Genomic DNA, 26,886 nt, shown 5'->3' with positions numbered 1-26,886 from the left:
CCCAAGTCCTTAGAGCCCCGTATGCACAAGTGTCTATGGCAGTTCTATTCATAATTGTTCCAAACTGGGAGCAACCCAGATGTCTTTTGTTAAGTGAATAGAAATAAGAGGTCCATCCATAGGTGTACAGGGGAGCATTATTTAGCAACAAAGAGAGAAGAAGAGAGGGCAGGAGGAAAGGAGGGAGGGAGAGAGAGAGAGAGAGAGAGAGAGAGAGAGAGAGGTCTTCCATCCCCTGGTTCACTCCCCAATTGGCCGCAACGGCTGGAGCTGAGCTGATCTGAAGCCAGGAGCTACTTCCGGGTCTCCCACGTGGGTGCAGGAGCCCAAGGACTTGGGCCATCTTTTACTGCTTTCCCAGGTGCATTAGCAGGGAGCTGGATCAGAAGTGGAGCAGCCAGGACTCAAACTGGCGCCCATATGGGATGCCGGCACTGCAGGTAGAGGCTTAGCTCACTACACCACAGCACTGGCCCCTTCCCAACTGTCTTGAATCCGAGGTGGGTTGAATCCACAGATGCGGCCCCCAGTGGGCTGACTCTGCTTTCTGATTCCCACCAGATGACATTCTGACAAAGGCAAAACTACGGATCAAGTGAAAAGGACCAGCGGTGTCCCCAGTGTGGGACGGAAACGGGGAGCAGAGGGGACTTCTGGGGGCATGGAGCCGCTCTTTATCTTGTGCCCTCACTGCCCACGTGACGTTGTGCCCTTCTCCAGACCCACAGGCCTGCATGAGGGATAGAGCAAGACTTCGCTATGAACAGGGGGTTATTATGGATTCCCTTGCAACATCCAATGATGGTAACGGGGATGGAGGGCAGGGTTAGGGAGGTGAATGAGAACCCCCTGTGCCATCTGCTCCATTTCCCTGGGCATCTAGAGCTGTTCAAACAAGGAGAGTCTAGTGCGGGTCTGAAAAACAGGAAGATTGGCTTGGGAATGAGTCAGTGTGCTGTGCTACGAGGCGGGATGAACTTGCAATGAGTGGAGGCCGGGAACCCCCTGGATCGGAAGATGGCGGTTCTGGTATTTTGGGGGCTCCCAGGGCCTGAGCCAGGGCAGCCAGCTCCGGCATCTCGGGGTGGGTCTCAGCCAGGCCCTAGGGTCTTCAGTTACTCTGAGGTCATTTCAGACTTGCAGAGACACTGCCAGTTTCCCAAAGCGCGGCACAACTGGCCACATCTGCTCCCTGCTCGCCTGTCTCCTCAGCCGTGTTTTGCCTTTGTTTCATCCACAGGCCGAGGGAGCAGGCTCTGATATCCCTTCTCGCTCCTCTTCGTTCCAGTGAGAATGACCATGAGAGGGAACCTTTGGCTCAGCAGCTAGGGGGCCCCTGGAGCGCCCACATCCCGCATGGGAATGCCTGGGTTCGAGTCCCAGGCTCCCGAATCCAGCTTCCTGCCAAGGTGCGCCCTGGGGGGCAGCAGGTGACTGCTCAAGCGGTTGGGTCCTGATGACCCCAACTGAATCCCAAGCTCCCCAGTCTCCATGGGCATTCGGGGAGTGAACCCATGGAAGGAAGATCTCCCTCTCCCCCTCCCCCTCCCCCCTCCTCTCAATAAAATGAAAATAAATAAAATTAGAAGAGAAGCACAACCAGGAACACTTATCGAGGACCTGATGCATGGCAGGCGGTGTTGCTCGCATGTCCCTCTCCCTCACCCCTAGGAGGTGGGTCCGCTCTTACGCCCACTTCACAGAGGAGGAAGCTGAGGCTGCGGGCCGATGACCCACTCTGCCCACACTCACAGTCAGTGAGATGCAGGGCGAGGAGGGGAGGCAGGGTGAGTTAAGGGCTCAGAGACCGGGCTGGGAGCCCAGTGTGCGGTTGGATCCAGCCCACGCCCCACATCCCCAGAGCACCTCAGAGGTGGCTTTCAGTGACCGTCTCAGATGGCTCAGAGGCTCACAGACAAAGCAAGGACTCTCTCTTGCAGGACTGAATTCCAAACTGGCTGGGTGTGTGGATGTGTCTCAAGTGTGGCTGTGTGACTGTGCGGGTGTGCATGAGCATGACTGCTTGAGAGTGTGCACACGAGTGTGTGTGATTGTACATGAGTGTGAGTGTTAGTATGCATGAGTGTAGTGTGTGGGTGTGTGAGTGTGTATGTGACCATATGTGAGTGGGAGAGTGGGAATGTGACTGTGGGTGTGTGCATGTGTGTGCCTGCACACGTGTGTGCAGGTGTGGGAGTCACATCTGGTCTGGAGAAACCTACTCTGGAAGCCCAAAGCTCCTGGAAGCCCTCCCCGGGGTCCCCTCTGTGTCTGTCCCCTCTCAATTGCTTGTGGTGACCCAGTGATTCCCCAGGGCCAGGGAGTGGGGCTGTGTCTCCCCAGGCCTGGCCCAGGATCTGGTACCAGGAGGTGACTGGGACAGCTGCTGGGTGATGGCAGCTTTCCCACACTCCCATGCCACATCTCCCCTCTGGGTTATACACACACACACACACACACACATACACGCGTGCGCCTTTCCCTTCTTCCACACTGATTCACTGGTCAGAAGACATCTCTTCCAAGAAGCCCTCCTGGACTCCCAGGTCCGAGTCCAGGGTTCCCTCGCTGAGCTGACTGCCTCGCTGATGTGACTGGAAGGTGTCAGAGGGCAGAGTCCACATCTCTGTCCTCATACCTGTCTGTCTGTCACAGGGCTGGGGCCACAGTGGGGCCGAGACAGACCGAGAAGGTCAAAGAAGCCACACCTTACCTTACCCAGGGGTCTATGGGGGCTTTGCTGGTCCCTGGCTCACCCTCCGCCACAGCACTGGACCCCACTGGGCTGCCCTTGGAGTTGAGAGTTTGTCTCCACCCTCAGGCTGGGAGCTTTTTGAGGACAGGATGGTGGGGTCAGTGGAGTCTGTGCCCCCAGCCGTGCCCTGCCTGCCTGTCTCCCATCTCCCCTCCTCTGCTCTCCCTGCACTCAGTACTCCACAGCCACCCTGGACTTGGTATAATTCCTGTAACAGGCTAAGCGGGTTCCCAACCCAGGGCCCTTGCACCTGCTACACGCTCTTCCTAAACTGGTCTTCCCCTCCCCGCCCCCCACTCCCACTTCAGGGAATCAGCTCACTTGTCTCCTACCCAGAAAAGCGTCCCCTGGCCAGTGGCCCCACTGACCTAGAAAGCCCCTCTCTGTTTTACTTTCTTCTTAGGGCCTCTAGTTTTTTCCCTATCATTTTGCTCCATCATGGAATTTTTTTTTTTTTTTTGAAAGGCAGAGAGAGAAATCTCCCATGTCTAATTCACTTCTGATAGCCTGCAATGGCCGAGGTGGGGGCCTGCCAGGCCTCCCACGTGGGCAGCAGGGACCCAACCGGCTTAAGCCATCACTAGCTGCCTCCCAGGGTGTGCATTAGCAGGAAGCTGGCATCAGAAGAAGGGCTGAGGCTTGAGCCTACACTGTGGTGCAGCGGGTTAAAGCCCTGGCCTGAAGCGCCAGCATCCCATATGGGCACTGGTTCAAGACCCGGCTGCTCTACTTCCGATCCAGCTCTCTACTATGGCCTGGGAAAGCAGTGGAAGATGGCCCAAGTCCTTGGGCCCTTGTGCCCATCTGGGAGACCCGGAAGAAGCTTCTGGCTCCTGGCTTCGGATCAGCACAGCTCCGGCCATTGCAGCCCATTGGGGAGTGAACCAGCGGATGGAAGACCTCTCTCTCTGTCTCTACCTCTCTCTGTAACTCTGTCTTTTAAATAAATAAAAATAAATCTTTTTTTTTTTTTTAAAGAAGTAGGGCTGGGGCTCAAACACAGGTCTTCTGATCTGGGGTGCCGGGGTCCCGAACAGCCTAACCAGGCCCCTCCTCCATGCCTTTGTGGTGTCCGGTAGCTGGTGGCCTGTGGAGCCTGGGTTTGAGTCCTGGTTCCGTGGCTTCCTGCTGTGTGGTTCTGAGCAACTTTCTCACTAGCCTCAGTTTCCTTATCTGTAAAATGGGTGATAGCAGACTAGCACTGTTTATGTAGTCAGAGGACTCAATGGGTTCATGCACGCAGTGCCTTGGCCGGGGGCCCAGCAGATTGCGCGAGCTACTGAGCAAAGGGTGGTTTTACTATCTAAATTTCGCTGGCCTGCTGAGTAAACATTTATTAGAAGGATGAACAAGCATTAGCCCTTTAGGAGCTGGGCGGCTGGGGAGGAGAGGACTCCAGCCGTCCAGGGACCCCTCCCACCCTTGTAAATGCAACTGTTCCCTCCCACAGAGCCTGGCTACCAAGCGAAATCGCTCAGGGGTCAGGCGGTCCGGGCCGAGCCCAGTCCCCGAGCCCCAGTCCGGGCAGCCTCTGTCTCCCCGAGACCAGGGAAGCTTTGGGGGCCGCGGGGCGCGAGGCGGCGGCTCGGACCTCGCGGGGACAGAGCCCGCGGCCGGGGCGGAGCCGGTGGTGCCTGGCTGGGCGGTGCATGCAAATCCGCCGGGCGCCGGGGCGGGGCGCAGGAAGCCCGGGCGGGTTGGGTCCCGCGCCCAGGAAAACCCCGCGCCGCGCCGCCCGGGGCTCCCCTCCTTCTCGTTCGGGCGCCCGGTGGGCGAATGGACCAGGAGCCGTCAGGTAGGACCCAAAGCCGACGGGCGGCCCCCAGCGTCGAGAGGTCGCCCCCCAGGAAGGGCTCGGGCGCCGGCGGGGGCCCCAGGCGGTGGGGACCCCGAGCGATTGCGCAAGCCCAGGGCCGGCTCTGTCCATTTCGGGGCAGCGGTGGCGCGGGGCCGGGGTGGGGGGTGGGTGGGGAAGGGCGGCTTGACCCCTGAGACCTGAGCAGGGACCCCCTGCCAGGGACTTGGGGACACGGTGCGCACGGGGTGGGGTGAGGCGAGTCTGGGGCCGCCCCCTGCCCCGCGCTCGCGATGCGGTTCGCATGGAGGGGTGTGGACAGGTGTTGGGGAAGGGGAGTCCTGGGCGGTGCGGAGGTGGCTACTGGGTCCACGACGCGGGGGCAGCGAGGCGCTTCCGACCTTTGGCCTTCTCGGAATGTTGCGTGCACCCAGTAGGAGTTGGCACTTAGGTGTTCGGGCTCTGGCCCGAGTGTTGAGGGGATTCTGAGCCAAACCAGGCCATCGCCCAGATACGGGCGCCGAGGCCAGGGCAGCCTGGACAGCTGGCCCAAGCTCCCATGCATTTCGAAGCCAGAGACAGCTGCCTCCCAGCTGTGGACACTATAAACTACCCAGTAACCAGATTCTCCCGGGAGGAGTTTGCTTACAATGCAGACTCCTAGGCTCTTTCCCGGAAAGCCAAGTTTGATAAACCTAGGGAAAAAAATCTGAATTCCTCGAAACGGGGCAAGTCGGGGGCCGAGCAGTTTGCTGGCTACTAGGATGCAGGGAATGTCCCCAGGCCAGACCTCGCTCAGCCGCAGCCCTACCCTGCTCTCCCCCAGCCCTGTGGGAGGGAGGGGCGACTTCTGTAGCTCCGCCCCGACCTGGGCTTCCCGGAGCCCACGCGTCTGCTGAGACTAGCGTGCCTTTACGAAATTCCGGAAGTCCGATGGGGAAACTGAGGCTCAGTGGGACGAGTCCAGCCAGCCCACCCCGCAATGAGCCAGGACGGGCGGTGACCCTCCGAGCCATTCCTTTAGCACCCACTGGGCTCTGTGCTGTCCTGGACACTGCTGTTTGTCCCCTAGCCACTGCCCCTGGAGGAAGAAGGCAGGGTGGCAGGGGTTGGGGGGTGGGGAGCGCAGCTGCTGGAGCTCAGTAGGGGGTGACCACCTCGGGTCCTGGCGGTGGGCGGGGCTTCCAGCTGCAGATGGAGGGGGCTGTTCCTACACCAGCCCCCATGTGGGGTATCCTTGAGGGGTATCCAGGAGAGGAGGCCAGTGGATTTGGCCTTACCTTGAGTGGCTTGGAGTCGCAATGCAAAGTTCCAGATCACACCCCAGAGCTGCCCCTGGAGGGAGGCGGCCCTGCAGCGAGCTGGCTCAGCACCCACAGGTCTGCGAGGACCTGAGGGTTTTCACGTCTCAAGCGTGAGTCAGCCACCCGGCCCTGGCACAGTGGGTGCGAGGGCTTGCAGAAAGCCGGGGTGGCAGCCACACTGCGCCCTGAGGTTCTCCGGCTTGGGACTGGCAGAAGGGCTGACACCAAGGATCACCAGTCGAAAGAGAGACCCGTCCCTAGTCCTTTCCCTGCCCGCCCCTCCCCCCCAACAGTAAGGCCTGAGTAGAGGGCGGGTGATGTGGCGCCTGCCCTGGGTGGCCCTTGCTTGCTGTCGTGGGGCTGAAGCTCCTGGATGCTGTCTCCTTGTATTCCTGCTGTTTCTTTGTATTTGTAAAAATCTGGCTTCCATGGTGACGGCTGATGACGTCAAGTCAGTTTTAAATTGTTATTTGATTTGTTTGAAAGATGGAGGTGTAGACAGACAGACAATAATAGGAAGGGTGATCCCATTTGCTCCCCAAATGCCTGCAGCACTTGAACCAGGCCAGAGCCAGGAGCCAGGAAACGCAATCCGAGTCTCGCATGGGGGTGGGTGCCAGGGACCCCCAAACCAGAGCCCTCGCCTGCTGCCTTCCAGGGTGCACAGGGGCAGGAAGCTGGAACTGAGGGTGGAGCTGGGACTTGAACCGTGGCGTCTTGATGGCTGAGCCAAGCCAGTTTTTGTACGATCCATGACACAGTTTCCAACGCATAGTAGGTCCGCGCCAGCTGCTTATGGCTGTCGTTGACTTGTGGAGAAGTGCAGCGGGTGGCTCGGGTTCAAGAGCTGCCTGGCGCGGTAGCCCACGTCTCAGAGGCTCTGCTGTGGGGGGGACTTTGCGAGCGCGCAGGCGCATTCGGGAAAGCAGGCAGTCTGTGTGGCTGCCTGGCTGGGATGCCGCTGCGAAGGTCCAGTAGATGCATTGGGGAGAAGCAGCAGCCAAGGCCCGGAGTTGTGTGCAGGGGCCCTGCCTGCGGAGGGAGGGGGGGTGGGGTTGGAGCGTGCCTCCTGCCGAGCCTGGGGCTTCCCTGCATTTGCACCGACTACAGTCCTCTGGGCGGCCTGTGCGCGCAGACAGGCCCGGCCCTGCTTGGCCGTTGGGCCCCGCTGGGTGGACTTGTCCTCAACTGAGCGGGGTCAGCGCCCTCCCACAGCGCCCCCCCCCCCAGGGTCCCAGAGAAGCTTCCAGAGAAGCTGCCCTGAGCCTGGGAATGAGCCCCACCTCTTCACGGGCAGCCCCTGGCTTCCCCATTGACTTCTTGCAGTGTTTATTGAGCACTTAATACGTGCGGGGGCTGGCGCTGGAGCCGGGGTCAAAGAGCTTGCTCTCCCGGCGTTTAGTTCTGTGGGAGAAGTCAGCTGCCGCCCCTGACACCACACACACACTCTATCCCCTTCTATCCGCTGGTCCATTCCTCAAATGGCTGCAGTGGCCGGGGCTGGACCAAGCTGGAGCCAGGAGCTTCATCCGGGTCTCCCACATGGGTGCACGGACCCAAACACCTGGCCCATCTTCCACTGCTCTCCCAGGTGCATTAGCAAGGAGCTGGATGGGAAGCGGAGCAGCCGGGTCTCGAACCGGGGCCCAGGTGGGATGCAGGCAGAGAACCACCTGGCTAACCCAGCAGGGGACTTTTGAAAGGCGGGAAGGGGAGTTGGGGGCTTTAGGGAGGAAAATGGCCAGGCAGAGCCTCAGGGTCAGCTTGAAAGGAGAGGGGGGTGGTCACTTGGATCCAAGGTGGTCAAGAGCTCCTTCCTAGGTGAGCTCCGGCTGTTCTAGCCATGTCTCTGCAGTCAGCCCCTGGAATTCTTCCGTGCACATCTCTCTATGTGGAGTTCAACACAGGTCTGATTAGTCACAGCGGTTAGCTCACACTAAGCAGAATGTGAAAAGGGCAAAGCAAACCTATTGAGTTTCAGTTACCATCTGACACCCCCCCACCGCAGAGGGAGGGAGGGAGGGAGGGAGGGGTTGCTGGGACCCTGCAGCTGTAGCCTGCAATCATGGAGGGGGATGACAGTACTAGAAAGAATAAAGGAAGGGAAAATCAGGGAGGGTCTCCCAGAGGAGGTGACATTTGCAAGAGGCAGAGGCCCCCGGGGGCAAGAATGAGCCAGGGGGAGGGGCCGAGGAGCAAGCTGGACCCCGCTTCCTGCCACCTTGTGCTCTGTGCCTGGTTCTGTGTAAACACGCCAGTGCATGCCTTTCCAAGAAACGGTGAGGGTGCTCGGGGTTCTGGCCGGGCCCCAGCTGACTCACTCTGGCTCTGGGGGTGCTGTGGGGCCACCTCACCACCTTCGGGGCTGCTTCAGGAACCTGGGGTCTGCGGGAAGGCCAGGTGGGAGGTGGGGAGGGGTGCAGGGCGCCGGGCGGGGGCGGGGGCGGGGGCTCCACGACCTCCTCCTCCTCCTCCTCCTCCTCGCTGGGCTCAGGCTGCTCTCCAGGCTTCTGCATCCTCAGAAGGAGGAAGCAGATCCTGGGTGGGGCTGGGGGGGAGGGGAGATGGGGGTGGGGAAGGAAGCCCCCACCCCCACCCTGGCTTCTGGGGCTGGGAGCCAGGAGTCTGCACGGCTCCTGGAGTAAGGGGAAAGTCACAGAGGCCCCCTCGTGTTCGGTGCCAGGCTGGGCTGGGGACACGGGAGACCCGGGAGCGTGCACCAGCAAGGGGCTGACTTAGGGAGAGGGAGACCTGAAGCAGCCGGAGGTGGATATGCAGGCAAGAGTGATCCAGGCAGGAGCAGCAAGTGCAAAGGCCCTGAGGTGGGGGCAAGCTTGGCAAAGGGAAGTGTGCCGGAGCCAGACGCCTGAATTACCCCGTGGAACTCTGTTAAGGACCCAGTGGGCGCTGCCACTGTTATTCGGGCTTCACAGATGCAGCGACACAGGCACAGAGAGGGTCAGGAGCCTGCCGAGGGTCACACAGCAGGGCGGGGCTGTAGACCTGGAAGGTGTGGAGTGCTCCGGCTGTTCACGGCTGTATTTAAACTCAATGAAAAGTCCGCTCAAATGCTGAAGGCCTTCCCATCACTTAGTTGTAAAGGGTTTATTTGAGAGGCGGAAAGATACAGAGCTAGAGAGAGAGAGAGAAGACAGATGATCGATTGATAGATAGATAGGACTAGCTTCCATCCTCTGGGTCACTCCCCAAATGCCCATTACAGCCAAGGCTGGCCTTGGGCTGAAAAGCTGGGAGCCAGGAACGTGGTCAGGGCTCCCAGGTGGGGGACAGGAACCCGGTCATTTGAGCCACCACCTGCTGCCTCCAGGGTGCACATCACCAGGGAGCTGGAGTCGGCAGCCAGAGACAGACACAGAACCCAGCACTCCGATGTGGGATACGGCCATTTTTTTAAAAAAATATTTATTTATTTATTTATTTGAAAAGCAGAGTCAGAGAGAGAGGGAGAGACAGAGAGAGAGAGAGGTCTTGCATCTGCTGGTTCACTCCCCAGATGGCTGCAATGGGTGGAGCTGAGCCGATCCGAAGCCAGGAGCCAGAAGCTTCTTCCAGGTCTCCCACGCGGGTGCAGGGGCCCAAGCACCTGGGCTATCTTCTACTGCTTTCCCAGGCCATAGCAGAGAGCCAGATCAGAAGTGGAGCAGCCGGGACTAGAACTGGCACCCATATGGGATGCCGGCACTGCAGGCGGCGGTTTTTACCCACTACGCCACAATGCCCGGCCTGGGATTTTAACTGCTAGGCTCCATTCCTGGTTGTGTGTGGTAGTCACCTGTTGGCTGCTCACCTGCCACGCCCCTGCCCCGCCACCCTGGGAGTGTCATCAGGCCAAGGCTGGTTCCTCTGAGCCCCATTTTCCAGACGATCTGATTATTCTACAGATCAGCTTTCAAATGAGCCAGGCCTGCATTGCAGATAGTGAGGGAACAGCTGAGCAGAGGGGCGGAGGGCAGCGGGATCCAAACCCAGGGCCGCCTAAAGGGCATGATGTGGCCTCTTCCCTAACCTTTCCCCCTCCCCCACCCCGCCCTCAATTCATCCCTTTTGTTGAGACCCTTGGTGTGGAACCAGACTCAGTGACCGCCAGGTGCCTTGGAAAACAGCTGGCAAAACCCACAAGTTGCCCGGGACAGCTTGTGAAGCAGATCAAAGTTGCCGGTGGTTTCAAAGAGCCCCCTACTCCCTACTTTGCCAGCTGCAAGCCCCCTTCCTCCCCGCCCCCTCCTCCGGACAGACAGTGGCAGATTCACCCCTTAACCAGATAAAAACCCAGCCCTCTGCGCGCCCTGCGTGCTGTCTCTTTGCAAGAACAGACTGTTGCCCCCCACTTCACGTCAGTAAAGTAACCTGTCTCTGTTGCGGTCACCTCCGTCTCCTTTCTTTCTCATCCCTGGGGGCTGCGAAAGGCCAGAACCTTGAGCTATTCCAGACCTCACACCGCCCACCCAGAAGCCTTTGCAGCTGGCCACGGTGCCTAGCGTCCCAGCCTGAAGGGTGTGGTTTAAAGGGACAAAGGGCTGGTAGGGAATTCGGGGAGCAGAGGCACTGAGCACCACTTTGTGGGTCCCAGGGGAGGCCTGAGGTTCTTAAAAGAGGAAACGAGACGTCCCTGGGACAGGCTGTGGCGCGTCGCCAGGCTGGGGCTCAGGACAGCGTAGCCGCTGGGGACAGAGCGGCTGCAGCTCCTGGGGAGACACCGTCTCCTGAAACCTGGGCAAATCCAAATCCCTGTGCCAGGAGCTCCCGCCGTCTGCTCTGGCCCAGCCCAGGATTCCTCTTGCTCAGACTCTGTCACCACAGTGGTTCCAAGTGCTGTCCCCAAGGTTAGGGCTGGCTGCAGACATGGTTCCAAGTCCCACTCGACGCCCGTGACCCTTCCCCAAAGCCTGCCATGTCAGAGGAGAGACAGACTGTCACCTCCTTGGATCAGGAGCCCCTACCTCTGTTGATGCAACGTGCAGGCATACTTGGTGGTGGCCGCGTGCTGCCTGGGGCTTGCCTTGTGCTTGCCAGATTTTCCCCACCTCTCACCCCATGAGCTGGCGGAGGATTAGCCTAGTGAACTGCGGCACCGGCTACTGCTCTGACTTCTAACCCCGAGGCCAGTTGGTCTCCCACATGCATGAAACCCAATAGCCCTGCCTTCCTCCTGTCTGGCTACTGTCCCTCAGCTGAGCCCTGTGAGCCCAGTTCCTGCCATTGCAGCAGCATCCATTGTTTGTGGGGGGCCTCGGGTTGCTTTCTTGGTGCTCAGAGTTTGTCCTTTGCGGCTCACTGTCCACACCGTGTCAGGTTTCTCTTGCCCAGCTGTGGCCTCTTTGCTTTCTCACAACTGCTCTCTGAGGCCAGCAGCCCTGTACCCATTTCACAGATGGGAAGACAAAGGCCCTTTGGTTTGTCAAGTTCTCCCAGCCAGTCCAAGAGGAGTGTGCACCGAGGCCCAGGGTTGTGCTGCTGTGTCTGGGATGCTCCCAGGCCCCTGCCCTCCTGGTGGCCCCTGCCCACTTGGCTGGCTGCCCCCTGCCTGCGTCTGTGTGTCCCTGCACCTGTGCTAGCAGCAGTGTGGGGTGGGACAACTGGAAGAACTTGACCGAGAGCATGCGGCCTGCCTCTTCTGCTTGCCACACCTGTCTGCAGATAGGCAGCAGCAAGCTCATTGGGTCTGCCAAGGGGGCAAAGTCCCAGTGGCTGTTGAGACAGGTCCAGTGCAGAGGGCAGGGCCGACTCCTCTGGGCCGCTCACTGCCCCGCCTTTTGGGGGAGCCTCCTGAGCCCCTGGGAGCCTCAATCTGCTGCTCCGTGCAGGGGTCTTGTTTGACCACTTCTGCCTGCTGGTGGGAGAGGGGCCCACAGAGGGACTTCCGGGTTGCTTCCTCCCTGCCATCCACTGTGCCAAGGACCAAACAGCCCAGAGGCCTGGGTTCAAACCCCAGCCCCACCTTTTACAAGCTGTGCGTCCTCGGCCAGGTCTGGAAGCCCCTCTGGGACCCTCATCTCCATGTCTATCCCGGCACCTGCTGTGCCTCTTCCGATGGTGTCAGGGTTAAATGAGTCTGTGGGAGGCAGCAGGGGGTGTCCAGTGCTCCTCTGTAAGACAGAAGCTGAGGGTGAAGATGGGCACGGGTGGGACCCACGGAGAGAGCAGCCCGGGGTGTGGCCTCCCGTGGAGAAACTGGGGACCGGCTGGGACTATGGATCCTGGTGATTTCTGCCAGCCTCAGGCAGGAAGCCTCAAGGAGCTGTGACTGTCACTAAGAGGAGGCAAACAAGTCAGCACCTGCCTGCCCCCAGCTCTCTACGGGAGCTCCAGGCCACGATTGGTCCGTGTCGACCAAGCGGTGAGAAAGTGGCCACTTCTGGCCCCTGCAGCCGAAGCCCCGCCTCCATCAGGGCTGGCTGACCTGACCTGCCTGCTGCACACAGCAGGTGGAGAGGTGGGGGAAGGGAGGTTTCTTTCTGACAATCCGCAGATCTTTCTGGAAGCCTCTGGTGCGTGCCAGGTACCGTGCGAGGCTCTGGGGAGGTGGGAGCGGGCGTGCCTGTCGGGTTTGCACAAGCAGTGGATGAAGCGAGGGTGACAGCAGGCTGCAGGGACCTGGGCTCCACAGGGTCATAAAGGCAGGTCTGGGGCCAGTGGCTGCGCCTGAGCACGTGGGATCGGGACGCGGGGTCGCCGGGCCCGGGGCCCTCCCCTGGCCCTCTGGAATCTTCTGAATCCGGGCTTGGCCTCCAGGATCTAGGGTGGAGGTGCTTGGGTCACAAGCACAAGGCTCCGCAGTGAGTGTCCAGCCTGAGCCTTCCAGCTCTGCTCCACATTGCCAGAACCACTGCCCGGCCCACCGGACCCCTGGTCCCTGGAGCAACGCTGCAGAGGCCCCGCCCACGCCAGCCTTGGATCCACCCAGGGCCCAGCTGGGCAGTTGGGAAGTGGGCCCCGCCCGCCCCCCTGCCTGGCTGTTCTCTCGTTCTCCTCTCTTCTCTTCCCTCCACTCCTTCCTCGCTCACAGACCTCCCCAGTCTGGAAACTGGGCTCACGCGTCACTGAGTGTTAGGAGTGAAGTGAAACGCTGGTCGTTCGCTGGGCACCTGCTCGCCCTGGGTGCGGGGCCCTGGGGCGGGCGGGGCCTTCTGAGCGCAGGTGTGAGCCGCGCTCTCTGCCCTCGCCCAGCCCGCCTCCTTTGGACCTGCAGTTCCCTTTCCTGCGCTGTGCCTGCACCTGGGCCTGGCCCGGCACAGTCCTATTTCTCGAACTGGCCCCTCCCACAGTCCGTGCGTCCTGGCCGAGGCTCTGAGACGTTTTCGGCATCTCAACCGTCTTTTCTCTGTCCCAGCCTGCCCCATCCGTGCTGTGTGCTGGCGGGGAATCCTGTTGACTCTGCCTTCAACCTCTGTGAGCGGCCCCTCCCTACAACGCTGGTGTGAGCCCCGGGATCTGGCGCTAGGGCTCTGACCAGTGCTGTATCTCTGCCCTTGACCCATACACAGCCTTTCACATGCCCCAGCCAGAGGATCCCCGTTTTTGCTTTAGGTTTTGTTTATTTATTTGAAGGGCAAAGACAGAGAAGCAGAGGAGAGAGAGAGAGAGATCTTGCATCCACTGGCTCACTCCCCAAAGTGCCTGCAACAGCCGAGGCTGGGCCAATGGAAGCCAGGAGCCTGGAACTCCATTTGGGTCTCCCACGTGGGTGGCAGGGGCCCAAACACTTGAGCCATCACCTGCTGCTTTTTTTTTTTTTTTTTTGACAGGCAGAGTGGACAGTGAGAGAGAGAGACAGAGAGAAAGGTCTTCCTTTTGCCGTTGGTTCATCCTCCAATGGCCGCCGCGGCCAGCGCACCACGCTGATCTGATGGCAAGAGCCAGGTGCTTCTCCTGGTCTCCCATGGGGTGCAGGGCCCAAGTATTTGGGCCATCCTCCCCTGCACTCCCTGGCCACAGCAGAGAGCTGGCCTGGAAGAGGGGCAACCGGGACAGAATCCGGTGCCCCGACCAGGACTAGAACCTGGTGTGCCGGCGCTAGGCGGAGGATTAGCCTAGTGAGCTGCGGCACCGGCCACCTGCTGCTTCTTAAGGTGTGGCATCAGGGAGCTGGATCAGAAGCAAAGAAGCTGGGACTGGATGGTGGCCCTCTGATAGGGCACGCGGGAGTCCCAGGTGGCAGCTTAGCCAGCTGCACCACAGCACCTGCCCCCAAAGGACCTTTTAAAAGTCTTATGATGTCACTTTGCTCCGAAACCTCCTGTAACTCTGCACTCACTCATATAGTTGTTCAGAGAAGGGAGTGAGCGAGTGGACAAGTAGTGTGTAGGGTCCGTGGTGGCTGGCACAGAGCAGGTGCTGGGGGAACTCCTGAAGGGGTGAGGGCCGTGAGCAAGCAGTAGGCGCCCCAGGAGGCAGAGATGCTCTGTTGGCCAACTTGCTGATTCTTGCTGCTGCTGGGCTGGGCTGGGCTGAGCTGGGGAGGGCGGGCGGGCAGGGCCCCGGCCACTCTGGGCATCGCCACCACCTGGGGTGGGGCTGCAGATGTGGCCGCTGATTCTGGGAACCCCAGCTGGGCCGCTGCTCTGGGGAGCAATGTGTCCCTGGCTCCCTGCCAGCCCGGCCCGGCTGTCCCCGAGTCCAGAGGACTCAGATGCGAGAGCGTCAGGGTGAGCCGCTCCGGAGGCCCCTGCAGCCCGTGTCCCTGGTGTATGGTGGTGGGGGTGCAGATGGGGTGACTGCATCCCGGCTGCAGAGCTGGTCCCCTCCTTCCAGGCACGTTTTCAGCCCAGAGAGGAGCAGTGCAGGCGGCCCTTGCGCCCGTCTGGGCTGGGGAAGAGTCCTGCTAAGCTGCTGGCTCCTGTGGTTTCAGGGCACCCCACTGACTCCACCCCCACCCCCATTTTCTAAACTGCGTTAACTGTGTTCTATCACCAACAGGCCTGTGTTCCCAGGTTCAATGCTTCTGCTCGCCTCCTGGCTCTGGCTTCCTGCAGCTTTGCATGCCCCCCTAACTCCATGATCTTGACCTTGGCACTTGCCCGCTCTGCACCTCCATTTTCCTCCTTGACCTTTGAGGCTGCTCACGTTACCTGCTGGGCGTACTGTAAATGACAAGTTCTCTTTCACACCCCCAGCAGCTTACAGAGAGGGGCCTGTGTCACGTCTTCCGACTGTGGATCACGTCCGTGGTGAACCTTTTCTGTCCTTTGCCTGTTTTTCCCAAGGGGGTGTTTGTCTCATTGATTCGGAAGATCTCTTTGCATATTGAGGCCACTCACCCTTTGTCACATAGATCGCCACCTTTTCCTCTGCTTGCTTTCTATTTATTTTTCAGGGCGTGTTTTGATCTCAGGAAGTTGAAGGTTTTTTTTTTTTTTTTTTTTTTTTTTTTTGCAGTCCGGTCTTGCTATCTTTGCCATCTGCTCTCTGAAATGAAATGCACATGTGTGTGTGTAACCTCACTAACACGATGTGAGATGGTGACAGGTGCTGTGATAAGGCGTGGACGGCCTGGGAGAGGAAAGAGTGGGAGGGTGTCCAGGTGTCAGGGGATGCCGGGGGTGGGGGGGCGGGCGTGTGAGGACAGAGAGAGGACGGGAGGATCGAGTGTTTGAGGGTCGAGGGTCGACCGGGCTGGCTCATCAGGGAGCTTGGATTTTGTTTCATTGTCACGAACTTTGTATTTTCGGATAATTATGCAGATTTCACATCGGTTGTAAGCAATGTACTGAGCTGTCCCCTGTATGCTCAGTTCCCCAACTAGCAAGCGGAACCTTACCCATCGCCACCCAGGTGTTGGCCATGCTATGGCCCGGATCTGGTTCCGGTTCCCCTGGTTGCTGGGCTCCCTGCGGGCACGTGTGTGCGTGTGCGTGTGCCTGAGTGTGTGTGTGCGTCAGAGCGTATGTGCACATGTTCCATTCCTTGCCGTCGGATCACTGTGTGTGTGCCCATGTGCAGGTGTGTGCCCATGTGTGGGTGTGTGTACATATATGTGTGTGCATGTGTTCCGTTCCTTGCAGTTGTATCCCTCGCAGAGGTCTGAGCACCCACCACACACACAAGACACAGAGCGCCTGTGTCACTGCCTGGAGCCCTCCTGTCTCCTTTTATGGCCACATCCAACTGCCAGCCTGTCCACCCCCCACGCTTAGCCTCTGCACCACTCATCTGTTTTCTGTTTGCACAGTTTGCCATTTCAAGAATGTTACAAGGAATCGCTGTGTGTACTCTTTGGGGATCGGCTTTTATCACTCAGAAGCCTGCATTTTACTGAGCTACTCATTGCTTAGGAGAGGGGCCTTTTTAAAGAAAGGATTTTTTAAAAATTTATTTGAGCCGGCACTGCGGCTCACTAGGCTAATCCTCCGCCTGCGGCCCCGGCACCCTGGGTTCTAGTCCCGGTTGGGGCGCTGGTTCTGTCCCGGTTGCTCCTCTTCCAGTCCAGCTCTCTGCTGTGGCCCGGGAGTGCAGTGGAGGATGGCCCAAGTGCTTGGGCCCTGCACCCACATGGGAGACCAGGAGGAAGCACCTGGCTCCTGGCTTCGGCTCAGCGCTCTGCCCCAGCTGGCAGGCACATGGCTCGGCCCTGCTGGCCCGTTTGTTTAGCAGGAAAGTGGGGGTGCTGGGTTCTTGGGCAGGTGCAGCAGGGCGGTACGTCCAATGCCGCAGGCAAAGCTCCCAGCCCAGTGCGGGGCTGCACCTGTGTGGTGCACACACACAGCTTGGCTCAGCATAGGATGCTGTTTCTAACAGCTAGGCCCTGCTTGGCCATGGCCTGGGAGCGAGTGCCCCTTCCGTGGAGGGAAGCAAGCAGAGAGTGGTGGCAATGTGTCTGAGATGGGATATTTGCAGGGTATTCCTGTCCAGGTCAGCCCCAACTCATTAAGAACCCCAGGATTCACAGCGGCACTTGACGTCGTTGCCTCTGCCACACGTCCTGGTCGCCTGGCGATTGACTGTTAATTCCTTTGCTCGTTTGCACCTCTGTTCCCTGAGCTGTGTGCAGGGGCCTCTGTACTTACTGCACCTGTGCTGTGGTTTCTGTTAAGATGCAGCACCCAGGGGCCAGGGTGGTGGCACCTGCAGTGCCGGCATCTAAATGGTTGAGTCCCAGCTGCTCCCCTTTCGATCCAGCTCCCCACTCATGCACCTGGGAAGAGCAGCAGAAGATGGCCCGAGTGCTTGAGCCCTGGCCACCCACATGGGAGACCTGGATGGAGCTCCTGGCTCCTGGCCATGGCCTGATCCAGCCCCAGCTGTTGCAGCCATTTGGGGAGTGAACCAGCACATGGAAGATTGTCTCTCTCAAATAAATAAATATATATTTTTAAAAGCAGCAGCTGCCTATGTGTGAAGCCAGCCAGTGCATGCACATGTTTGTGTGTGTGTGTGTTTGAACATGCATGTGTCCGGGTGTGCCTTCCACTGCAGATCAGGGGAGGGCGCCGAGTGTGGCGGGTAGGCTGTTTCAGCCGACCCTGGCTGGGCAGTTGCCCCACCCGCCTTCGCAGAGCTTCACCGCAAAAGTCTTGCTGCTGTGTGGCTTCCGGCAGGCCCCTTGGCCACTCTGTTTCTCTGTGCTCACACTTGGAGATGAAGGGAGACCTTTGCCATTTCGGCCACAGGCTGCTGTGGGCCCCTGTGAACTTGTGAACACTTCTGAGGCTGTGCAGAGGAAGCTGGCGCTGGGGACCCACGCCCCGCCCCTTCTGTGATCTTCCACTGGGACCCCCAGCAGGGCAAGGCCAAGGCCCCCTCCTCCACCCTTGTGCTGAGCCCACAAGGGGCCCCAGGTCATGTTCAAAGTCATTGACTTGAGTTAGGTGCACCTGCTAGGATTCATCAGTGAGCAAGGCTGGCCCTGGCTGTTGGGGTGGCAGACAGTTGAAGAAGGGACAGCTCGCCCCTGAGTCCATTGTGCTAGAAACCTGGGACATTCGTGGAAGAGCGTGAACCTGCAGTGGCTTCAGAGTGTCCGTGGTCGGAAGTGTGACGGCTGCACGTGGCCGACAGCCCCTGAGAAGCAATGCCGTGTCCTGCTCCAGGTGGTTCACCTTAATCCTTGGGCGAAAGCCACGCCCGCTAGGGTCCACCCTGTAAAGTGAATCCTGTATTGGGTGTGGTGCTTCGAGAAGCTTGTGGACACGCAGATGTAAAAGATCCGTCAGGAGGGTGGACGCTAGGCGGAGCCAGGTAGCGCGCCAGTATCGGGTGTCAGAGGGCCTGGGTTCCATCCTCGTCTGCTCCCCTGGGCGGCGGCAGTGATGGCTCGGATACTTGGGTCCCTGCCACCCACGCGGGAGACCTCGTTGAGTTCTTGGTTCCTGTCTTAGGCTCCAGCTGGGAGCCATTTGGGGGCCATAGGGAATGAACCTGTGGATTGGTAGCTTGTGTGCTCTCTCGCTCTCTCTCTCTCGTGTGTGTGTCTTTCTCTCAGATAATTTTTCAAAAGGTAAGTTTATTCTGTGGCAAAAGCTTTGGAAATCCATGCACACAAGGGATCTTCAGCGCTCATGGGAACACTGTGCACGGATTTCTCAGCTTTTTTGCACCAAAGTATCTTTGAATTCCATGCTTCCATGAACTTTGTGACGTCCTCTTGTATTTTGACTCATTGGCCTGCTCTTCACATTGGGGGAATGCTGCCTCTGGATGACTTCCTTTTTTAGGAAAAAAAATGTATATTTCTTTCCATGTACGTAAAAGGCAGAGCAACAGAGAGAGATGGAGAGAGAGGTCTTCCATCCACTGGCCCATTCCTCAAATGGCCCCAACAGCCAGCATTGGGCCAGGCCAAAGCCAGGATCCCAGAACTCCACGTGGGCCTCTCATGTGAGTGGCAGGGACCCAAGCACTTGGGCCACTCTCTGCTGCTTTCCACGCACATTAGCAGGGAGCTGGATTGGAAGTGGAGCAGCTGGGACCCGAACCCACACTTTGATTTGGGATGCCGGCGTCCCAAGAGGCAGCTTAGCCCTCACGCCACAGCACCAGCCCCCTGAGTGTCTTTCTTAACTGGCGCTGTGGTCTGAGCGTGCCTCCTCCTCCCCCCCCACCACCACCAAAAATCCTGTGTTGGAATTCATCCCCCAAGGATTGCATTGAGAAGCCCTGACTTAGGGCGAGTGCTTAGCTCCCGAGGGCTCTGGCCCGTGAGTGGGAGTTGGGGGGAGCAGGTTGGCCTGGGGGCGGTGTCATACAGTTAGCAGTGAGCAGCCCCCACGTCCACTGGCACCTGGGACTCCCCAGCTTCCGCCCGTGGGCGCGAGATGTCTCTCCCTCGCACGTTACCCAGTCTGACGCGGTAGCCCGGGTACATCAAGCTTTGGCTGTATTCTGGTCACTGTTTAAGGGTCTCTGCTGTGTCAGCTCCTGTAACTCCCATGATGCTCTGCTGTTTCTGGCCCCATTCACGGATAAGGAAACTGAGGCACGGAAGGGCAGCTTGCTCCCGGTCCACAGCTGGCAGGTGACCGAGCAGGTTCTTAAGAAAGGGGATCATCCAAGACGTGTGTGTGTGTGTATGTGTGTGTGGGGGGGGGGGCGCGTGCGTGTGTGTGTGGTTCTCCACAAAAAGAGGCTGTGTGATTTTGGCTCAGCTAACCTGGAAGGCTTCTTGTAGGCAGAGGCATGAAAGGCCAGAGCAAAGCAGGGCTCCTTCCCATGTTAGGCGGGCACTAACCCGCTTGCTGTGTCTCCACAGGCCCCTTCCCCTGTCCCGATGGGGCGGCTTTGCTCTGGGCTCCTGCTCCCCGTGAGCTGCCTGATCCTGGTGTGGGCGGCAGCCTCTGGTAAGTCACCCCCAGTCCATCGTCCCGTTGTTGACTGTGAACTATGTCCCAAGGGCCTGGGGTATGTCCGTGAGCAAAGCAAAGATCCCCCGGGGTTGCATCATCAGAGGCGAGGGCATGAGCAATGACTCACAGTCCCCGTAGTAAGTGGAGTTGGAAATCAATGCGCCACGGAAGCAGCTCGTGGCCCCGCTGAACAGCAATCGGCAGGCAGTGGCAGAAGGCGACCCGGCTCAGCTGCACGGCAGTCTAATCCAGGATGCGGACGGCTCCGCCAGGGGCGGTGTTTTGGGGGAGCAGGTGGTGATCGGGGTTTGTTTTGGACATGAGATGACCTAGGGGCTGTTGATTTGGTAGCTGGCGCCTCTGCTTAGCTATGCAGTGACGTCAGCTGGGATGCCGCGGATCTCAAGCCACGAAGCAAAGCCAATGTACAGACTCCGGGACCCCCGTCCCCGCAGGCCCCTGATTATCTAGGAGGGAGCCGAGAGGAGGACTCCAGCCTCTCCCACCCCTAGGCCGAACCCACTGGGAGCCAGAGGGCCAGGATCCCCTGCGTGATGGAGACCTCTTGAGCTCAGAGGGGGCGGGGCAGGGAATATTGAGAAAACGCCCCTCTCCCACCTGGCACCTGTTCCAGGGGCTTGCTGTACGCTGGCCAAGGGCAGGTAGTGAGTTCGCAGAAGGTGCAGGTGCATCCAGCTCCTTCCGCTCAAGCCGCAGGAGTCCTGGTCCTGGCCCCTGAGCCGGGGGACGGGGGCTGCGGGGTGCGTGCCAGGATCCACTTTGTGCCACTAGAGCCGGTTTCCCGCCTGTCTCGGTGGCGGTACTTGTCCGCCCCACCTCCCCTCCCCAGACTTGTGGGTTCCCGACTGCTCAGAGAGGATATTCCTGTGTCTCTCCAGGGAGTGCCCAAGTGCTACACAAGCCCTCCTGCATCTCCGACTACCTCAGCATCTCCACCTGTGAGTGGGAGATGGCCCGTCCCACCAACTGCAGCACCGAGCTCAGCCTGTCCTACCAGCTGGAGGCTGTGGTCCCTGAGTGAGTCTGAGCAGGCGCTGGGGGGACCAGGGGCTGGGGGCCAGGGAGTGGGAGCTATGCCCTAAAGGGCTAGCCCTGGCCTGGTCTGGGCGCTGCGCCACAGGGCACGGTGCCAAACTTGGTTTGCTGGGGCTTTGTGGGTGCAGGGGCAGAGCAGAGGTGTCTGAGACAGGGTGGAGGGCCCCGGGACTCTCAGCAAACTGTCCCGGGGGTCTGTGGCTACTGGACGAGACGAGTTCTCAGACTGTGTGGCTGTAGGACCCCCAATGCTGTGGTCTGGGTGGCTCCCATCAAGCGATCATTACCTTGTTAGAACTTACGCCCCTCACTTCAGTGGCCCTCAGAGCGGGGGCGGCGTCACGCATCTGTGGCCTCTGGCAGTTGCCACTGCTTCAGCCTCCTGAAAGTGGAAGCTGGGTCCTGTCTTGGTGGCAGGAGAATCAGTGAAACTTGACCTTGACCCCAATGCCCGGACCAGGCTTGGATGAGACTTGATGGTGGGGGGGGGGGTAATAAAGTGAGCACGTAGCCAGGTTGTCACAGGTGCTCCTGTGGGACGCCGTGTGACAGGTGGATGATGGATGGACGGACAGGTGGATGACAAGACATGATCAGGCACACAGGCACTCAGTGATGGGTGCATCTCATGTAGGGTACACTGGTCCAGGGGCTACTCCACAATTATGCTCTGCTTCAGTGCAGTGGCATAGACCAAGGGTTGGCAAACCACGGCCACGGGCCAAACCCAGCCCACATGTCAGTTTGTGTAAATAAAGCTTTATCACAACCCCGCTGCTTCACGCACATCTTGTGTCCGTGGCTGTGTTTAGTCTACATCGGCCATAGCACTGAGAAGCTGGGAGAGACCTGGTAGCCAAGTGCCCCGTGGGGTCCTGGAGGCCGGGCGATCGGGAAGTTGGGAGCCAGCATGGCTCCTTGGCATGTGCTGGGGTCTGGCCATGGCTCGCCGGCAGCCTCCGCGCGCCCAGCCTAACCCCGGCCCCTGTGTCTGCAGGAACTACACGTGCATCCCCGAGAACCTCAGAGACGCTGTGTGCGTGTGCCACATGTTCATGGAGGCCATGTTCGGAGCGGACACCTACAAGCTAGACCTGTGGGCGGGGCCCCAGCTGCTGTGGTCAGCCTTCTTCAAGCCCAGCGAGAATGGTAAGTGGCGGGGGGGGGGGGGAGGGGCTGGGCACAGTCGCCCCCATGCCGGCCAGGCTGGCCAGGCTCCCGTGCAGGCGCTGTGGGGTCAGAGCGGCAGGAGGAAGCCTCAGATCTGCTGGAGCTCTCCACCTCCCAGCACCTTGGCTTAGTGATTGAATACAGCCCCCTGGATCGAAGCGGTCAGCAGGGCATGTGGAGGTGGCGCACGTTAACGGAAGACAAGCTTGCTATAGATGGAAGCAGGACCTGGGGACAGTCTTTCTGCCCTCCATTGCCTTGTTCAGTGGTTTTGACCAAGGCAGGCTGACCTTGTCCTGGACCCCCGAATCCCTGCGGGAATCCTCCCCCGCCCCCGCCCCACGAGCTCGCCCTAGCATAGTTAGTTTAAAACAGGAACTTAAGACATCACTCACGTCTTGCTGGGTGACCTTGGGGGAGTCCCAAGGCCTCTTGGAACTTCAAGTTCCCAAAGGGAGTGGGCACCCCCTTTTAATGATTGACTAAAACCATTGCTCAGAGAAGCAAGGTCAGCATGTTGTCTCAAGTCTCATGGCTCCCCGGGAGAGTGCAGGTGTAATTCAGAGAGACTCTCGGGCAGAGACACCCCCGGGGGCCTCCCAGCACAGCCAGCCTCCCAGGAGTCCTGTTCAGGTGCAGGACTGACCCCATGAGTGAGCTTGCAAAGCAGTTGTGTACTGGTGTATTTATTGCTCACAGTCAGTGCTAGACACCCCTCGAGATGCCCACATACCATATCAGGGTGTCTGGGCTCCAGGGGCGACTCTGCTCCCACTCCCTGCACCTGCTCGCCCTGGGAGGCAGCAGGTGATGGCCCCAGTTCTCGGGTCCCTGCCCCCTATGCAGGAGACCTGGATCCAGTTCCTGGCTTGATCTCTCTCTCTCTCTCTCTCTCTCTCTCTCCCCCTCTCCCCCTCTCCCCCTCTTTCGAATAAATAAAAATAAATAACATATTTAAAAGATAGGCTTATTGGGTCTGGCTTTGTGGCATAGTGGATTAAGCCACTGCCTACGCCACCAGCATTCCATACGGGCACGGGTTCACAAACCAGCTGCTCCACTTCTGATCCAGCTCCCTGCTAATGTGCCTGGGAGAGCAGCAGCAGATGGCCCAAGTGCTTGGGCTTCTGCTCCCATGTGGGAGACCTGGAAGAGGCTCCTGGCTGGTTCATTCCCCAAATGGCCACAACGGCCAGGGCTGGGTCAAGCCAGAGCCAGGGGCTTCCTCTGTGTCTCCTATGTGGGTGCAAGGGCCCAAGTGCTTGGGCCATCTTCTGCTAATCTCCCAGGCACATTAGTAGGGAGCTGGATCAGAAGTGGAGCAGCCGGGATTTGAACCAGTGCTCCAGTAGGGGATCCGTGGCCTCAAGTAGTGGCTTACCCCACAGTGCCAAGACACAGGTCCCCGCTGTGTTGCATTTTAGAAATATCATCATCGGCCGGCACCGCGGCTCACTAGGCTAATCCTCCGCCTAGCGGTGCCGGCACACCTGGTTCTAGTCCCGGTCGGGGCGCTGGATTCTGTCCCGGTTGCCCCTCTTCCAGGCCAGCCCTCTGCTGTGGCCAGGGAGTACAGTGGAGGATGGCCCAGGTGCTTGGGCCCTGCACCCCATGGGAGACCAGGAAAAGCACCTGGCTCCTGGCTCCTGCCATCGGATCAGCGCGGTGCGCCGGCCGCAGCGCGCCGGCCACGGCGGCCATTGGAGGGTGAACCAACGGCAAAAGGAAGACCTTTCTCTCTGTCTCTCTCTCTCTCACTGTCCACTCTGCTTGTCAAAAAAAAAAAGAAATATCATCATCATTGTCGTCATCATCATCATAGTGATGGCTTCTCCTTAGGTCTCTCCGTCAGCGCGGTGCCCCATCCCCAGGCACTGTGGCAGCGCCGGCGGTGACAAAGCCAGGTGGCCTGTGGGCGCAGGTGCAGCCAGGCGCTGGGCCGTGGTCTCCTGCATCACCCCAGGTGGCTCCTCACGCAGGCAACTTTCACTTTTCTCCCGCAGTGAAACCCAAGACCCCCGGCAACCTCACGGTCCACACCAACATCTCTGACATGGTGCTGCTGACCTGGAGCAACCCATACCCTCCGAACAACTTCCTGTATGATGACCTGTCCTACATGCTAAACATCTCCAGCGAGGCGGACCCCACGGAGGTGAGCAGGGTCCTCCACGGCCCCCCGGGAGCGAGGGAGCTTGGGCTGGCGCTGTCCCGGGCAAGGCTCTCAACTTCGCAGGGTGCAGAGGGGGCCTTTGAGCCTTTGTTCTGTTTCCTGTCCCTGCTGTGCTAGGAAGGACTCCGGGCCACACCTGTTTTGGGGGGGGGGTGGCGAGGAGCAGAACAGGTGCACCTCGGCCTCACATTTCAGGGATCCAAGTCCCAAAGCCAGGTGGCCACCGCAGGTCAATTCCTCTCAAAGCCAACCCAACCAAGAAGGCTTGGTGGAGCTGGCTTAGTCACTAATCCCTATTTTGACAGAGGTGGGAGGCCCCAGGCTTAGAATTACACCCCCCCCCCCGCCGCCGCCACCACCACCACCTCCGAGAAAACAGGTTCAGCCACAAGTCAAGGCCACCCCGCTCCTGGTCCCATTCACAGCCATGGGGCACCCTTGGCAGGTGCTCCTTGCTTTTTGTTCCCAGCAGTGGTAGCAGGGGGGTTCCTTTTAATTTATTCCTTTTTTAAAAAAATATTTATTTATTTATTTGAGAGACAGAGTTACACAGAGAGAGGAGAGGTCTTCTATCCAATGGTTCACTCCTCAATTGGCCGCAACAGCTAGAGCTGTGCCGATCCGAAGCCAGGAGCCAGAAGCTTCCTCCGGGTCTCCCACGCAGGTGCAGGGGCCCAAGGACTTGGACCATCTTCCACTGCTTTCCCAGGCCACAGCAGAGAGCTGGATCAGAAGTGGAGCAGCCGGGTCTCGAACTGGCGCCCATATGGGATGCCAGCACTGCAGGCCAGGGCTTTAGCCCACTGCACCACAGCGCCAGCCCACCACATTGTATTTGAAAGGCAGAGTGACAGAGAGAGGGAAAGGGATCCATCTTCCATCCGCTGGTTCACCTCCTGAATGCCCACAACAGCTCGGGCTGGGCCAGGCTGAAGCCAAGAGCCCAGAAGTCACTCTGGGTCTGCCACTTGGGTGACAAGGGCCCAGGTACTTGAGCCATCACCTGCTGCCTCCCAGGGTGCGCATTAGTGGGAAGCTGGAGTGTGTTTAACCACTGCGCCAAATACCTGTCCCCGCCAGGGGTCCCTTTTTAAATACAAGGATTGACCTCTTTAAAAAGGGAGAGCAGGGGGGTTGGTGCTATGGTGCAGCGGGTTAAGCCGCCATCTGCACCCATTTGGATGCAGGTTCGAGCCCCGGCTGCTCCTCTTCCAGTCCAGCTCCCTGCTAATGCATCTGGCAAAGCAGTGGAGGATGGCCCAGGCGCTTGGACCCCTGCCCCTGCCTGGGGGACCCACATGAAGCACCTGGCTCCTGGCTCCTGAAGCCATTTGGGGAGTGGACCAGCAGATGCAGGATCTCTCTGTCTCTCCCTCTCTCTCTCTGTAACTCTGACTTGCAAATGAATACATCACTCTTGAAAAAATAAAAATAAAAACAAATACAAAGGGGAGAGTTGACTTATAGGAAGCCATCAAGTAAGCAATGCTGGGGGGCCGGGCCACACCCCAGGGCATTGTGGCCCCCTCTGTCTCAACTGGGTCTGGGGTCCTTTCCTGCCACCCCCACGGCCCCCCGCATTCCAGCAGGTGCACTCACATCTCGCTCTCTTCTTCCAGATCAAAATCTACAACGTGACCTACCAGGGGCCCACCCTGCGCCTGCCAGCCAGCAGCCTCAAGGCCGGGGTTTCCTACTCGGTGCGGGTGAGGGCCCGGGCTGGGAGCTACAACAGCGCCTGGAGTGACTGGAGCGCCAGCGCCAGGTGGCAGAACCGTGAGTGCCACGTGGGGTCTCTGCTGCCGGCTGCCGCCGCAGGGCCCAGCAACGTCTGTGGGTGCTCCTGGCTCGGGCTTGGGATGCCTCTGCCAGCCAGGGACAGACTCGGTGACGGGCAGGGTGGATGGGTCGGGGGCAGCGGGGACAGCCAGGCCCCGCGGCCCTCAGCGGAGCCCCGTGGAAGGCTCGTTCTGGCTCACGGAGCAGTCTGGCGGGAAAGCCGCTGGCTTAGGGGTGTGTTTCCTCCTCGTGGAAACTGGGGACCGAGTCTCTGTCCGTTTTGTCATGTTCCAGGATAAAGGTCCTGGGACGTTTTTGATGCCCTGGGCCTCTTTGCCCGCCGAATTCTCTAGAACTGTATCTCATCTGAGAATAGTATGTTTTATTTTTTTTAAAAAGATTTATTTATTTATTTATTTGAAAGGCAGAGTAACACAGAGAGAGAGAAAGAGATTTTCCATCTGCTGGCTCATTCCCCAATTGGCCACAACGGCCAGAGCTGCACTGATCTGAAGCCAGGAGCCAGGAGCCAGGAGCTTCTTCTGGGTCTCCCATGCGGGTGCAGGGGTCCAAGGACTTGGGTCATCTTCTACTGCTTTCCCAGGCCATAGCAGAGAGCTGGATCAGAAGTGGAGCAGCTGGGACTTGAACTGGCGCCCATACGAAATACCAGCACTGCAGGTAGCGGTTTTACCTGCTATGCCGCAGTGCTGGCCCCAAGAATACTATGTTTTAGGCCAGCGCCCCGGGATTCTAGTCCCAGTTGGGGCGCTGGGTACTAGTCCTGGTTGCTTCTCTTCCAGTCCAGCTCTCTGCTGTGGCCCGGGAGGGCAGTTGAGGATGGTTCAAGTGCTTGGGCCCTGCACCCGCATGGGAGACCAGGAAGAAGCACCCGCTCCTGGCTTCGGATTGGCGCAGCGTCGGCCTTAGCAGCCATTTGGGAAATGACTCAACGGAAGGAAGACCTTTCTCTTTGTCTCTCTCTCACTGTCTATAACTCTACCTGTCAAATTAAAAAAAAAAAAAAAGAATACTATGTTTTAAATACATAAAAG

General features: G+C 59.1%; 1 protein-coding gene across 2 annotated transcripts in view; it reads left to right on the top strand.

The window, feature by feature from the left end:
- The first annotated feature begins 4,235 nt into the window (after positions 1-4,235).
- The window catches only part of IL4R (interleukin 4 receptor), a 28,942-nt gene continuing 6,291 nt past the window's right edge, over positions 4,236-26,886 (top strand). Inside the window, exons 1-7 of one of the 2 annotated variants that reach the window (XM_089321497.1) lie at positions 4,422-4,550; positions 19,560-19,647; positions 20,553-20,691; positions 21,707-21,858; positions 23,883-24,034; positions 25,672-25,828; positions 26,635-26,875. In XM_089321497.1, coding sequence (XP_089177623.1) covers positions 19,578-19,647; positions 20,553-20,691; positions 21,707-21,858; positions 23,883-24,034; positions 25,672-25,828; positions 26,635-26,669 — 705 coding nt within the window. In that variant the 5' untranslated portion in view covers positions 4,422-4,550; positions 19,560-19,577 and the 3' untranslated portion in view covers positions 26,670-26,875. Of the gene's footprint in view, positions 4,551-19,559; positions 19,648-20,552; positions 20,692-21,706; positions 21,859-23,882; positions 24,035-25,671; positions 25,829-26,634; positions 26,876-26,886 lie in introns of those variants that run through there. The other variant, XM_008257908.5, reaches the window with a different exon arrangement.

This window comes from Oryctolagus cuniculus, chromosome 19 (assembly GCF_051225735.1).
Source record: "Oryctolagus cuniculus isolate XC-2025 breed Fujian yellow rabbit chromosome 19, ASM5122573v1, whole genome shotgun sequence".
Taxonomy (NCBI): Eukaryota; Metazoa; Chordata; class Mammalia; order Lagomorpha; family Leporidae; genus Oryctolagus; species Oryctolagus cuniculus.
The sequence above is the reverse complement of the archived record's forward strand: the minus strand, read 5'-3'. Positions and strand labels throughout refer to the sequence as shown.